The 12,703-nt window shown below is 43.0% G+C and overlaps 1 protein-coding gene across 1 annotated transcript; it reads left to right on the top strand.

The window, feature by feature from the left end:
• The first annotated feature begins 2,403 nt into the window (after positions 1 to 2,403).
• LOC137300105 (transcription factor Sp6-like) lies at positions 2,404 to 9,342 on the top strand. The gene is made up of 2 exons (XM_067969198.1): positions 2,404 to 2,739; positions 7,163 to 9,342. Exon 2 carries the CDS (start codon positions 7,197 to 7,199, stop codon positions 8,337 to 8,339), a length of 1,143 nt encoding a protein of 380 aa, XP_067825299.1. The 5' UTR covers positions 2,404 to 2,739; positions 7,163 to 7,196; the 3' UTR covers positions 8,340 to 9,342.
• Positions 9,343 to 12,703: the final 3,361 nt, after the last annotated feature.

Here is a 12,703-nt window from a genome sequence, read left to right on the forward strand (position 1 = left end):
AGAAGAACAGTCGGTTCTCCAAATTTTACCCTATTTTTTCTCTCTACAGACACTGAGCGATCTGCTCTGTATTGCGAGCAGTTTCTGTTTTTTTTAAATGTTATGTTGCTACTTGAGATGGAGCGATAGTCATTAGGAGAGAATGACAGGTAGGTAAATAGAGCCCATCAGTGGCTTCTCTTCCTGCCCTGCAATTTCATTTCTGGAGTCCCCCAAGAATATATCCTTGTCCCCACCTTTTTCTCATCTACATGCCTCCTCTTAATGATCATCCACAGGCGCAGGGTCAGCATTCATGGGTGTGCTGATGGCACCCAGCACTATTTCTCCACAACTTCCCTCGACCCCCACGACCACCTCTGTGCTGTCAGACTGCCTGCACACATCAAGTCATGAATGAGTCAACATTTCTTCCAACTGAGCACTGGAAAGGCAAAGCCATGATGATTGTCCCCAAACTCCAGTTCCACCACTGACTCCATTCCCCTTCCTGGCTGATTTCTCAGGCTGAACTAGGCCACGTGAAATCTTGGCATCCTGTTTGACTCAGAACTGAGCTTCCACCTGCACAACATAACCTGTCTCCACCGCTATCTAGCCCACTGCTTCTGAAACCCGCGTCCATGCCTTTGTCATCTCTAGACTCCAGTTCCCCAATATCTTCCTCACCAGCCTCTCATCCTCCACCATCAACCACTCCAACTTGCTCAAACCTCAACTGCCCATCTCCATTGACCTACATTGGCTCCCTATCCTCCAGTCACACTGGATTTAAAATCCTCGTCTCACCTCCAAATCCCTTCATGGCCTCAGCTCATCCAAAAATCTGCCACCTCCTCCTGACCGCCACCCTTTAGTTCACCCACTCTGGCCTTTTGTGCATCCTCCCTTTGCCCCACCATTGGTGATGGAGCCTTTGTCATCTTGGCGCTACTCTCTGCAATTCTCCCCCTGAAACCCTCCACCTCTCCACGTCCCTCTCCGCCGTTAAAAACCATCTATCTTTTCTGACCAAGCTTTGGGTCAGCCCTCCTAATCTTTCCCTCCATCGTTTTCTTTACTCCTTTTAATTATTTTTTCTTCCTGCTCTCGCAAGTGTCTCGCAAAGGTGAAGGTGACACATTGGAGGTGACACGTGAATGCAAGTTGTTGTAGACAGATGAATTATATTATACAGTAGAGAGACGGATGGTCTCTTTAACGTAATGGAATCGGCTGCAATGATCTCCAAAATATAGCATTGTAAATGATTTAGATGAAATCTGCTGCAACTCGCTCACGGACACTGGGTGCTGTCATTTCACCATTGAACGCGGGTCAATCATTCATTTCGTGGCTTCAAAGAAGGCAGGAGCCAACATGCTGGGTCAAGGAAGTCAGGTCAGATCGAGTTCACTCCCGAACCGTTTTGTGATAATTTACAAGAAAGAACATCTCGAGGCTGGAGGAGATTAAATGAATTGCAGACACCTCCCTTTAGAAAAAAAAACCCGAGTCATTTGAATTCCTTTTGTATTTCATTTGTCGATTTTAAGTTGCGTATAGTTTATTATATTCAGACTTCCGAAAAATGAATAAATTCCTAAACCCCCTGACCATTAGCCCCATTCCCTTGTGAAGCCGTTGCCTTTCTAGCAAAGTTAACTGAAATCGCTGGGTGAGATCCCGCGGTTGTCTGGTCTCCTGCTTCTGCATTCACGGCAAAACCATAACCGAAAATAGTTGCTACAGTATCCCGTTAGGGTCCAGAAAACCCCCCCGCCCCACGCCTTGGGACAGTTTCCAAGGGCGACCCCTCTGCATCTATAATCTGGTGCTACTCATATAGTCTGTGGATCCTTGTGGTGGGACATTGAAGAGTTGAATAGGATTTAGTGCAGAAAAAAATAATTCTAAAGAAAGAGCCATATCGAGTCACTCAAAACGCTCCAAAGTTCTTCACGGTCAATTAATTATTTTTGCAGCATCAGTTGAAGTCCTTTTAAAAAAAGAAACGCAGTCTTAAAACCTCTGTTAATATAACAGAATATATTAACAGTTATCATATCCGATAGCAGGCTAATTCCTGTTTATTAAACAGATACATTGCATAGAATACAAGGGGTATTGGTGGATTAATCGGGTCCTTTATGAAATAGGGTGATGTTTTCGTTCATGGTTGTGATATTGCATTAATAAATGGAAATGTATAAACACCTATCTCCCCTCCCCCCTCCCCCCCCCCCCCAAAAAAAAATTGAAACTGTGAAGTGTCAGGAAAGTCAGCCAGAGTTCTTCGTTGGCTGTTTGCGGTTTTTCTGTGAACTTGCAAGTTTGTTGTAGAGTCACCGGGTGGGAGGAGCCGGCTGCCGGATCCCGCGGTAAAAGGACCAACTCGTCAATCAGAACCAGTGCAGAAGGAGGAGGGAGAGGAGCTGAGCCGAGCCCAAACCAGACCAGCCTGCAACCAGAGCCCCAACAGTAACCGGTAACCGGCTCCCTCCCTCCCTCCCTGTGTGTCCATCAGCCTCAGAGGAACTGCAGTTCTTGGCCCCAAACTCAGCTTTGGCCTGATTACCTGCTGAAAGCGGCAGTCTCGACGGGTGGCGCCTCTTTAAAAGTCCTGTCATTTTGGGGAAGGTTTTTTGTGTGTGTGTGTGTGTGTGTGTCAACACTCCCGCACGATCCTTTACAACAACCCGCCGTGGGTTTACGGAGTAAAGAGGGAAACGGAAATTAACACCGCCGGCGAAAGAGCAGGTAGGCAGCGATTTTCCTCAATGTTCTTGGCCAGGATTGGGACCTCGTTAATCGGCGAGAACACGGAAAACAGGCGTTTGGAATCGATATTTCGATATAGTGAGCCCCATAGAGAGAGGAAAGTTCTGATGCCTCTCTCCTGAGGGCAGTGACTGGTGCTGGGGTACAGCTCTGCACCACCTCACCTGGCACCCCCCTGTACCTCACCTGGCACCCCCCCTGTACCTCACCTGGCACCCCCCCTGTACCTCACCTGGCACCCCCCTGTACCTCACCTGGGTGCCCATTCTTCAGGTGTGAGTCTGGACAGAGCACTGGGAAGGGGAGAAGCTCCATCTTCTCCATACTCAACATTCACAGGCACACTTTCCAATAGGGGTCACAGGACAGTGCGCGGGAACCCTGGCTTTCCCATCCCTCAAGGCTGATTTTAGTGCTTACGCCGTGAACTTAATTGAGATCTGCTAACTCATTATAAATCAGGAACGGAGGCTCGGACTTCCTTGGCTTGTACTGCAGGGATGCTATAATTTAGCATTTATATATGTATATGTGTGTGTGTGATTCTATCGTGTCTCTCCTGTTTCATTATAATACAGCAGATTAATGCCACATGAAAAATACCTGCCAAATCACTACCTCACAACCTCATTAGCTATGTTTTTATTCTAAGAAAGGATTTCCACTGAGATTCTGAAAATGTTAAAGAGCAAGATTTAAAGGGACTCCGTTTTGCCAAAATAAAAGCCACACTCAGTTAAACACATTCAAAAATAGAGACAAGTAGAGAAAAGAGATTTTATGGGTTTCTGTCATCTACATATTTAATATAAATTAATCATTTGCATTGTGATTTTATTATTATTCAGAATTCTATATGAAGGGCTAAGGGAAACCCCAAAGTTAAAACGAGTAGAAGGAAAGACGAAATAAACAGGAAGTAATGATTAGGCAATGCTAAGCTTGGGTTTTCTAACCGTGTATATTGTAGGAGTGAAAGATTCCGAGAGGTAAGGAGTTGCTCCGTTTTGAGGTGATGGGGACGATGGGTTAGAATAGGGGGGTGCGATGAATTTTGAATTGAACACTGCAGGTAAAGTTTTGCCACAGTGTAAACTATGTGTGCATAAATTATACTCATTTTTTCTTTAGTTTAACACAGGATTAGAGAAAGAAAAAGAAACACTGGCTGATTATTTGGAGTTCCCGCCAAGTACGATTAACAGAGAAAAGCAGCAGAGGTGGAGTTCTGAAGCTTATATTATTGTTGAGTTTTAAGTTATCGCCGCAGGAATAGGCCTGTTTGTTTTAAAATTGCTGTCACCAGCTGTCAGTCGGTTGTGTTCTAATTTCACAGGCTGCTAGGAATGCTTCCTGTGAGGTGAGTGAATTCGGCAACTTCTTCCTGGAATGATGATGTTTGACATTTCTGACATTGTGCTGAAGAATTTAGAACTTAAATTCATCAGTCTTTGAAGGAGCACTGAACTCACTTTTAGGTCCGTCACAGAGAACGCCCTTAGCAGTTCGTGAAGATGACACACAACTACTGGCAGTCTCTTGTTAATCTTTCAAAGTGTGTGGCCATAAATTAAAACCCAGGCATAACAAACTCAATCTCTGTTATTGTTTCTGTTATCACGGAATGATACAGCGCAGAAGGAGGCCATTCGGCCCATCTTGCCTGTGCCGACTCTTTGTAAGAACTATCCAATTAGTCCCATTCCCCTGCTCTTTCCCCATAGCCCTGCAAATTTTGCCCCTTCAACTATTTATCCAATTCACTTTTGAAAGTTATTACTGAATCTGCTTCCATCCTTTCAGGCAGTGCATTCCAGACACTGCGTAATTTTTTTCCCCGTGTCCCCTCTGGTTCTTTTGCCAATTACCTTAAATCTGAGTCCTCTGGTTACCGACCTTTTTGACTTGTGAGAAGAATATCCAATAGTGCAATTATAGTTTCTCCCCCTTCCAAACTTGCGTTGTGTCTCAGGAGCATAGAGTGGAATACTGATAGTCACAGGTCTGTCACTGATAGCGATGGGAGCAATTTGAGGTGCCGACTTAAGAATATCGCGCAACATTACAGTAAATCGCCACAAATTCTATTTTTGCTTTAGTATATTCCAACACTAAGAAATATTTTGTTTATTTCTAGACGTGTGCACAGTTAAAACAAAATCTAATACCAGCATTAGATTCTTGTGGAAAAAGCCCTCATCAGTCTGACACAGAGGAGGTGGAAGGTTTCTGAGGGACAGTCACCAAAATATTTAGATTTTTCACAAGACTATAATGGGCAAGATACGAAAATTAAGTTTCAATAACGATATGGTTTCAAATTCAAATGCTGCTGTACACTGCGTATGTTCTGAGACTAAAATGTCTGTGTTAATGATTCATTTTACAACTAACAAAGTTACAAGTGAGTTATTGATATGGTGTAATTTTTGGGATAAGTTTACAAACGGATTTCTTTCCAGCCATTTGAAGTAGTTTTTTTCTGTGTGGAAATGTGACGTTATGGCTACTGTTTGCAGTCAAACTGGAGTTCATTTGCTTTTTTTAAAAAAAAAGTGTCTACAAGATAAGTAAAATTATCGCTGGTCTTAGACTCACTCTTCTGGTGTAAATATGTTAGTTATACCTCACACCCATCAAAGCGTGATGATCAGATATGCCCCAGCAAGCAGCTCTGACAGAAAACTGTAACCAAAACAAGCAGCCAAAAAGGATCAGACCCCATCTCAAACCCATAGACAAACTCACAATATTCTGGAATAGAGGGAAACACCTCTCCCCCTTTAACTCATGAGCTGATTATGTTGTCTTTGGATGCACAAGGATCTGGGGTAATTCTGGATTCATCCCAGTTCCCCCAAAAGCGAATTTTGCACCCCTGTTACAATCTGCTTTCCTTCATTTTATGAACAACCCAGACTGTTTGTGTGGCTGCTTACAAACCAAATTGTACTGGATTATTTTTTGTTGAGTAATCGAGGTGTAGGAAGAGGCCCAATAGTGCAGGACACCAACCAGTTTGAAAATAGTAGGAATTGGGTGATGGCCAGAATGAGTTTGAAAACCTGTAAACTGTAGAAGGAAGGAAAGGCTGAGGGAATGTCCCAACTTTCAGGTCATGAGGAAGAGTAGGAGGCAGTGCGGCGAGTCTTGACTTCAATATATTGAGGATGCAGTGACCAGGAAGGGCGTGCAGGGTTAAGAATAAGAGACAGCAGTTCAGAGGAGCTATCAGCATCGTAGTCTCGATGAAGTAGGGAGAAACAATAAAGGTTGCAAGAGAGATTGGAGGCTAGAGGTAAAAGACGGATAGTATATCAGATGGCAAGTTTTTTTCTTGCCTGCTGTCCAGGAGTGCGAGGAAGAAAGTATGTGGAGATGCCGGTGGAAGAAAGTAGAAAGCTCTCCAAATATGTACACGACATAAGTCAGTTTTGACACTGACAAGTGGTTACTCAGTGGTCGCGTATATTAATTGGAAAGCATTGAATCATAAAATCTGATCATATCTTGTGTCTGGAGACCATTTTGCCAAATGTAATGGACTGATCTTTTCCCATAAATCTGAAGCCCAATACAATATTAAACTCAGAAATATATCTGCACAATATATATATAAAAAGTGTGTATGTGAGTGATATGGAAACAGAAAATGACTAATATTAAACTATTCTACAAGGTTTGACTCCGCTTTTGCAGGTAGTACCGTAAACAGGTTGAATTGAGAGCTGGGTGTGTAGTATTGTGTTTACATATCGGTCCTTTCTCCCTTTTAATAAGCAGTACGTATTTTCATTAGGGATTATTTCTCTTCTTGGCTCTTTAGTCCCATTTTTCCCTGCTCCATAAATTAATTCCCTCTCCCCTTCCCAAACTGTATGTTCCTCTGTGGACAGTCAGTGGGATGGGGGTGGGGAACAGTCAGTCAATTCAAGTTTAAACGTTTGCAGAACCCAAGTTTTGGACTTTGTTCCTGCCTTGACCAGATATAACTCCGGGATACCTTGCTGGCAAAACCCGAGATTCCTTCAGCACGCATCAAATGGGTGCGCGCTAAATAAATAGGATCAGATAGACGTTCTGGTTTTAATTGATTTTTTAAAAAAAAATTGTCCATTTGAGTGCTCGGGCCAGGTTTCTTGTTCTGATTGTAGATATTTACACAAATGTCTCTCAACACAGTGGCGCGTTGTGCCTAATTATCTTTTATGTGCGAAGTGTTGGGAAATAACCACGTCCTTTCCGTGACAGGTCTGCAATTTCGTTGATTAATGGGCACGCTATTAATTTAATGACAATTGTAGCACGCACGCTTGACTCATGATATTTCCCGTTCACTCAAACGTCGTTTTTAAAAAGGACAGTCCTTCACTGTCTGGTTAACATTTTCTTTTCGTTGCAGTCGGCTTCGACTCTTGGTGGAAGGTCCCTCGGCAATGCAAACTGCCACATGGAGTAGCATCGGGGAACAGCAGGCATCGCCACTAACATCGGGCTTCAACTCTTGGAAATCGGCCGCCCTTCCCAAGAACTTGGGGATAACCACGTCCGGAAGCAGTGCCTTTAGCCCCTCCTTAAACGCAACTCCCAACTTTACCTTTAATAATAAGTATGCCTTACTTAACAGCCCGGGCTTAAAGTCTCAGGATTGTGTCCAGTTCAAACCCAACGTCCAGTCGACGGTTGATTACTTTTCTAACTCCTTGCACCCACGTGTTGACATGGCTCACTATCACGACTCTTGGTTCAGACCTTCTCACCAGGGTGGTGCTACAGAGGATGGGGGTCTCTCGGCCACCTGGTGGGACCTACACGCCGGATCGAGCTGGATGGACCTTCAGAACACGCAAGGTGGCCTCCAAAACCCCACCCATCCAGGAGGGCTTCAGCCTCCATTAGGGAGCTATGGATCAGACCACCAGATCTGCGCCCCACCGACTCACTTGCTACAGTCAAGCCAAGTTCTGATCAACCAGGATGGATATAAGCAAACTGACCCCGTCCAGGAGCCCCTGGTCCTCAACCAGACATTGGAAGGAGTCAGCAGGGCAAAGAGCACCAGGCGGTCCTTGTCTCGAAGCTCGGGGCAGGGGAGCTGTCGTTGTCCCAACTGCTTGGAGGCTGAGAGACTGGGGACATCCACGGAGGGCGGCAACAAGAAGAAAATCCTTCACAACTGCCACATCCCGGGCTGCGGGAAAGCCTATGTAAAGACCTCGCACCTGAAGGCTCACCTGAGGTGGCACAGCGGAGACCGGCCTTTCGTCTGCAACTGGCTCTTCTGCGGCAAGCGCTTCACCCGGTCCGACGAGCTCCAGCGGCACCTCCAGACCCACACGGGCTCCAAGAGGTTCTTCTGCCCCATCTGTAACCGGGTCTTCATGAGGACCGACCACCTCACCAAGCACTTGAAAACGCACGGAGAAGGCAGCCAGGCGGCCAACAAAGAGGCCGGCGGGGAGACCAGCAAGAGCAACTTGGTATCTGGGCAATCCCAGTCCCCGGGGGCCATCCAGAGGGACTGTGAGGGTAAGGGGGTCAGTGATGGACTCCCAGTTGCTGACAGACAGCAAAATTAAGACTTTGAAAAAAAAAAGTTTTTTTTTAAATGTTAAAATAATAACGTATTGCCAGTGTGTAAAATAGTTGCATTTGCCAACTGCTGTATATTATCCTAGGGTGAGATTCTGAAGGAAATTTAAACATTCCCAGAAAAGGTTACAGTTTTCCAAAGCTTTTTACACGATTAAAGGGGCATTGCCTTTTTGAAATGGTGTTGAGAAAATCTATTTCCATTTATTTACAAAACACACAATGTAATTGGATCTCCCCACAGCCCCTTGTCTTCTTCCTCTGTTTCAAATATTTATTCAATTTTCCCTTAATAGATGCAATAGTCTCTGTCTCAACCACTTCCCATGGCAAAGCATTATAAGCCCCAGCAACTCTCTGCGTTAAAAAAAAACTTGCTACTAGCCTTTCTCCTCATTGTCTCAGTGACAATTTTAAATCAATGATCCCTCATCACTGACTCCCCAACCAGAGGAAATAACCCTATCCCTTTCGCTCTATCCAAACGCTTGCTAATTTTTAAAAAACTACTAAATCTCCTCTCAGCCTTCTCTGCTGCAGTGGAAATAGTCCCAGTATCTCAAGTCTCCCCTCTATAACTATAACTATAGCTTTCCATCCCTGGGATTGCCCTGGTGAATCTACTCTCTCAATGACTTTAATGTCCCCAGTTGGAAAAAAAGTTTACCAAAAACTTTGTGCCCCTTTAATGCCCTTGTGTTTGATTGATCTACTTTTCTACAGCTGTTTATTGTCAAACTTCACGCCACCAATTTGAACAGAGACATTCTTACTAGAACAATTTGTAGAATAAAGGGTGACCATGACTACACTGGTTATTTGCATATTAGGCTAACTTCTACATCGCAGCAAGTTCTGGAAACAAACTGCATGAGACGATAGGGTAAGCTGCACTGCAGGAGATGCTATATCTACTGCAGGCATGACTTTTGTGATTTTCTAAAAGTATATTGTTCTTATTTAGTTTATTAAAGTTTAATAATTTCTGTACTTCAAAAAGAGATTCACTGTGTGCAGCGTTTCAAGATATTTTGATGTGATAAGGTGCTATATATGTGCAAATATCTTTATCAAATTGCTCTACCAGGCAAGAATGACCCTTTTAAGGAGCTTTATGCCATAAACTCAGCCTAACTAATGCCTCTTTAGGGAAGGAATAGTTCAAATTATAACCAATATATAATTCTAAGGCAGCAGAGTCTATTTTTTTTCCAGCAATGTGTGCAAAAGATTGGAAGTACAACTTACTGATGTAATATTAAATGGGATGAACAAGCATCTTGGAGAACTCCAAAGTGATGGTTCTCACAATGTTAGGGAGAGAGCGAGAGTGGTAAAATTGTTTTTTTTTTAAGAAGTACTGTAATAAAAAAAAATGGTTTTAATATTAACCGTCCAGGCAGTGTCTGGACGCCAATAAGTAAAATGTTAGTGATTTTAGTTGTGATGTAGTGCTCCTTTAATCGCCTAGGATGAAAGCCGCAAAGGCAGATGCACTTCAGGATCTTGCCCAAGTCTGAGGAGTATTTTTTTTTATAGTCAGCATCCTGCGTATAGTGTATTGATGTGTCGAGGCAGTAATTGATGAGAAGGTGTGTGCTTGTAGCCTTTCAACACACCAGACAGTGATGTGGCATGGATCAAAGGTGACTTTAATACAAAGCCACCATCCCAAATCTTAGACAAACACAGTTTGTTTAATTCATTATTGCTATTCGACTATGGTTATGTGTAGTTTTGTTTATTTTTTTCAACAACATTTTTACATCCATTTTCAGCTGTTGTCTATGTTTCTATTTTATTCTGTGAACATAAATGTAATTTTAATAGTTTCCTTCTCACCTTAATGTTTCACATGACGAGTGAAAGAGCATTTTACACCCTTCAGCAAGTGTGAACTATTGCACCAATTGTTCTATTGATGTCATAAGGACAATTCACATCCAGTGAGATCCTAAAGTCATTAGATTGCTGGGATTGACACATGAGCATTTAATAAAATGTACATTTACATTAAAAAAATAACTATTTATGTTTTTAATGTAAATACATAGAATATATAGAATATCACTCTGGTTTTGGTCATTTCTTTGATTATTTGACTTGTAGGAGGCATCTCAGTATTTATTTGTGATTGTGATTGCTGTGAGTTACTGGTCTTTACCAGGCGTGAACTAACTCAGTAATATGGTGCTGCTGGTGCGGTATCGTATTATCAACCAGCAAAAGGACCAGGTAAACCTGTAATTATATGAACTGATAACCCAGTCCTCCCTCCAATAGCCATGCTTCTGATAGCTGCCTCACAGCTTCTGACTGCATGACCCTTGAAAGCCCTCTTGCTAATGACACTGTCCTTGTTAGCCTTGCCCCTAGTACCCATGCCCTGGTAGCCTAACCCCTGCTTACCCAGCTCCTGAGGGTCCTGTCTCTCTTAGTCATACCTGCAGTATCCTTACTCCTAATAGCGTAGCCCCTCATAACCTGCACCAGTTGATCCTGCCTCCAGCCGTTTTCCAGTACATTCTAGTTTAAAAAAAAATTCATTCTCGGGAGATGGGCATCATTGGCATGGCCAGCATTTATTGCCCATCTCTGGTTGCCCTGGAGAAGGTGGTGGTGAGCCGCCTTCTTGAATTGCTGCAGTCCATGTGGTGAAGGTGCTCCCACAGTGCTGTTAGGTAGGGAGGTCCTTCTAACCTGACGGAACATAATTTAGCTGTACAAATAAAAACATAAATGCTGGAAACCAAAAATAAAAAAAACAGAAAATGTTGGAATTACACAGCAGGTCTATTAGTATCTGTAAAGAGAAACATATGTTAACATTTCTGCTATTAATCCTTCATCACAGCCAAGGTCAACACCTGAAACATTAACCCGAGTTTCTCTTTGTAGATGCTGATGGACCTGTCATGTATTTCAGCATTATGTGTTAACACGTAACTGTAAACTGTTTCTTGCATTGATCATGATCAAAGAGTTGTAATAATTGTTAACGGGCAGCATGCACAGTAGGATGTGATAGTGTAGAACAATTTTATTTCATTTCAACCAAAATTGAATTACATAGAATGTTCAGCATAGAAACAGGCCGTTCGGCCCAACTGGTCTGTGCCGTGCTTATGCGCCACACGAGCCTCTTCCCGCCCCTCTTCATCTAACCCTATCAGCATAACCTTCCATTCCTTTCTCCCTCATGTGTTTATCTAGCTTCCCCTTAAAAGCTGGCTGATAAATGCAGTATTAGGTAACTCGACCCCGATACTGTTTCAATTCGTTTAACATAATTATTTACAATATCATTTCTGATGCAGATCACGAAGGAACAAAGCTGAGTTCATGGTGTTCAACCAATCAGAAACCATCGCCATGTTTAAACATAATTCTATTCTATCTGTTTTGCATGATAAATTCATAACAGAATCCAAATTGTTACAACAAACTCCTGTACAAAGAGTGTGATTTTCTAGAACCATGATGTGTATTTCAAATATTCATACATATGTTAAAATAACACACCCTCCTTCCCGCTGAAAAGTCCTGTATATTCTCACAGAAATCAGGAGTCTATGCTGTGAATTACATACACAATAGGAAACTAATGCTGTGTCTTTTATTTAATTAACATTGTCTTTATAGTTGACAAAAAAAAATAAAGATTTGTTTTCAAATGTTTCATGACGCCTTTGACGTGGTTTTTCACAGTTTGAATTGTACGTTACTGTAGCAAAACCAAGGAGGGACTCCAACTGATGACAAAGTTGGTAAATTAGCTGCTCAGCACAGATGTAAGCCAAGGCAACCTCAAGTTCGAATCCTAGTCTGTGCTTAGGGTTGCCAACTCTGGTTGGATGGATTCCTGAAGATTTCAGCACATGACCTCCCCCCCCCTTCAACTGCCGCTCCTCCAGTCAATCAGCCTTTGGTCCCATCACCAATGTTTTTATAACTCATAAACAAAAGTGTTCAAAGAAAGTGAAAAAAAACTTAACGCCCCCTATGATTTTTCTCCTGGGTTTGCTCGCAGCAGTGTCCAGGAGGTTAATTATTAAATCTTGCAGACACCAAAACAATCCTGGAGGGTTGGTAACCCCTATCTGTGCTGAGTTAGCTGATCTCAGACAGGTACCAGGAGGTCACTACAATTGGTCGCAGCACCTCCGGGCTAGGAATGAAAAATCAAACAAGGTTCATGCTCCTAATTACTATCCAATGACCCTTACTGGAATTTATGTACATGTGAACATGGGCGAGGACAGAATCATGCTGAATTGTGATGCCCCCTGCAGTCAGATAGCTTACGCTACTGACAGTCTAGTCTCACTCATGAAGAATGGCCACTCAGCTG

This window comes from Heptranchias perlo, chromosome 30 (genome assembly GCF_035084215.1).
Source record: "Heptranchias perlo isolate sHepPer1 chromosome 30, sHepPer1.hap1, whole genome shotgun sequence".
Lineage (NCBI taxonomy): Eukaryota > Metazoa > Chordata > Chondrichthyes > Hexanchiformes > Hexanchidae > Heptranchias > Heptranchias perlo.

Coding starts and splice junctions, on each gene's coding strand:
- LOC137300105 (XM_067969198.1), top strand. CDS start 7,197: ATGCAAACTGCCACATGGAGTAGCATCGGGGAACAGCAGGCATCGCCA.